This window comes from Hippocampus zosterae, chromosome 17 (assembly GCF_025434085.1).
Source record: "Hippocampus zosterae strain Florida chromosome 17, ASM2543408v3, whole genome shotgun sequence".
Lineage (NCBI taxonomy): Eukaryota > Metazoa > Chordata > Actinopteri > Syngnathiformes > Syngnathidae > Hippocampus > Hippocampus zosterae.
This window is the reverse complement of record NC_067467.1, coordinates 1,265,757-1,268,572: the sequence shown is the minus strand read 5'-3', so window position 1 is coordinate 1,268,572 and position 2,816 is coordinate 1,265,757. Positions and strand designations below refer to the sequence as shown.

At 48.6% G+C, this 2,816-nt stretch overlaps 1 protein-coding gene across 1 annotated transcript; it reads left to right on the top strand.

Annotated features, from left to right (window-relative positions):
- Positions 1-476: 476 nt before the first annotated feature.
- Positions 477-2,228, top strand: foxd7 (forkhead box D7). Its single transcript, XM_052048822.1, has one exon. The coding sequence runs from the start codon at positions 1,071-1,073 to the stop codon at positions 2,028-2,030; it is 960 nt and encodes a 319-aa protein (XP_051904782.1). The 5' UTR covers positions 477-1,070; the 3' UTR covers positions 2,031-2,228.
- The last annotated feature ends 588 nt before the right edge of the window (positions 2,229-2,816 follow it).

The following is a 2,816-nucleotide window of genomic DNA, read 5'->3' as shown; positions in this document are numbered from 1 at the left end:
AAAAAAAAAAAAAAAAATTCGCAAGCCTTCAAATCCCACGCAGTGAAAATCAAACGGAAGAAATTTCTCGTTCACTTCAAACACGGCGTGATATCAAATGACGTTTGTAGCTTTTGAAATTCAGCTTTTAGGTGATTAAAACCAAGCAAGACGGAAAGTTCGCGTACCGACGAGGCGCTACTTGTTTACAGATGCAAATGTAACGTTTTTTTAAACAATATTTCTTTTTCTGATCACTTCCACGTAACCGTTTTTATATTGCCTCGTGAAAACCATGGCGATGCAAATGCTGAAAAAAAATGTACTGGAGCCTCATTTATACAGCATTATATAATTCACGTGCATGATTTTTTTTAGTCGGTATTTTAATTTAAGTTCGGGGAAGCGAAAATATTAAACAGCATCTTAACACCATATTGGAACCATAAGACACGAATTGTCCCAAGTCGGTTTAGGAAGAACGTGATTAAGGCTGGGGTTGGGGGGAGGGGGGGGGGGCGATGCACGAAAACAAAATGTGTTTTTGATGCCACTACGGGATTGAAAAAATAAACCCATTCTTGCTTTGGGCTGTTTTTCTGAATGGACCAGTGACGCGAACATCCACTTGGCGAGGATGGACAACTGATGAGAGTGTTTTTTTTTTTTTTTTCACTGGTCCAGGCAATCCTTGTTTTCCCATCGCGCCCTTTTCATTGGTCAGAATCGTTTTTTTCTCGGGCTGAAGCGTGACATCATCTCCACCGCTCGACCTACGCGTCGGAGAACCAGCAGACTACAGATGATGCCGGACACCTTCAGAGGGCGCACGCATATTTGCGCACCTTTACGCTCTGCTTTCGGAAGCTAAACGTTTGGAATAATTTGGGAGTTGGTGGTTTTTTCGACGAGATCACAGCCGGTGATGGCCGTGCTCTCCTTTTCGGGCGCTCCTTTTTGTGAATGGAGATGAGTCGTGCGTAAAAATTGGACCTCTCGAGTAGGTTGGTTTTTTTTTCTACCCCCCCCCCCCCCAACCTCCCCCAGGAGCGGTCACTCGGTTGCCATCTGTTTGCGGGTGGACATTTACTATGACATTGGGCTCGGATATCATGGAGGATCTCGTAATCGACGTGGTGGGAGAAGGACTCCGAGATAACGCGGGGGAGCCCCTCGAGGTGGAGCGCGGCGCCGCGGACGCCGCGACACCTCCCGGGGAGGAGCGGGACTCGGACTCGTGCAGCCCTCCGCAAGCGAGCCCCGCTAAAACCAAAGGTCCCGTGTCGGTGAAGCCCCCGTACTCGTACATCGCCCTCATCACCATGGCCATCCTGCAGAGTCCGAAAAAGCGCCTGACCCTCAGCGAGATCTGCGACTTCATCAGCCACCGCTTCGCTTATTACCGCGAGAAGTTCCCCGCTTGGCAGAACTCGATCCGCCACAACTTGTCCCTCAACGACTGCTTCATCAAGATGCCCAGAGAGCCCGGGAACCCCGGCAAGGGCAACTACTGGACCCTGGACCCCAACTCCTCCGACATGTTCGAGAACGGCAGCTTTTTGCGCAGGAGGAAGCGCTTCAAGCGGCAACATTTCCGCTACAAGGAGCACCAGCACCAGCACCACCGCGCGGAGCCCGGCGCCCCGCACGCCTTCCCCCACGGACACTACGGGCTGGGGACGCCCGCCCTGCAGCTCCCCGCCCTGGAGCTGTACCCCTACATGCAACAACATCACCACCACCACCACCATCATCACCGCGCGGCCATCCCGCCGGTCAGCAGCATCCTACCGGCTCTTTCCAGCTTCTTCTCCCGGAGCGCCGTCACAGCCAAGGCCTTCCTGCAGTCGCAGCCGGGCATGGAAGCCTTCTCGGCGGCGCACTGCACCGCCTACTCCGCCCCGATGACGCCCGCAGCAGCTTTCGCATCCCCGGCGCTTTTCCACCCGGCCGTGTCCTCCTCGCCTCACTTGGTCACCTTACAGCAGGAGTATCACAAGTTGCACAGTCAGCTGGCCGCCAAACGCGTCGGCGACCGTGACAATGAATAAACCGCGTCGGCTGCGCTTACGGACCGTTTACTTTTTCTCAGGTAAAAAAAATAATAATAAAAATTAAAAAAGGCCGTTTCCATCATAAAATGTTTTATTTTTTTACGCTTGTACATACATGATACAGTCTTCATTTCTTAAACGGTGATCAATCGAATGTCTAAACGACAGGTTTTCCTGGAAATAAATAAAAAAGGAACCCAAACAGCGAATTCTCTTTTATTTATTTATTTATTGTCTTTTTTTTTGCAAGGAATCACCTTTAAATGTGTTCTACTGTCAACAAAATTAACGAATTGGGCCACAGGGATGAAATGATGCATGGGGGGGGGGGCAGACGTTAAAAACTTAATCAACGCATGTGAGATGTGAACATTAAGACAACTAACAAAAGTGTTAAAACTGAAACGAAGCTGTGCTTGAAAGGTTAAATAAAGATCATTTCGACGTCTGAGCTCTCGGGGTTTAGCAACACGCACACGATGATTAAAAAAGTTGCTTCACAGATGAAAACAGAATTTCATCCGTAACGATCGGCACGGCAGAGCACAAAAAAGCATCTCGAACGTACGTAAAAGAGTTCAAGGTTTTGCTCTTTTGTGATCATGCAAATTTTTTAATGATGTCAACGGACAGTTACCGTCAAAAACGGCGCTTTGTAAAAAGCAATGATGAGTGCAGGATTCAATGAGGTACATTTTTTTTTTATAAACGCACAATTGTTGCCTTGATCCCTCATTTCATATGAAAACGTAACCAAATCAAATAGAAATTAGACACAAACAG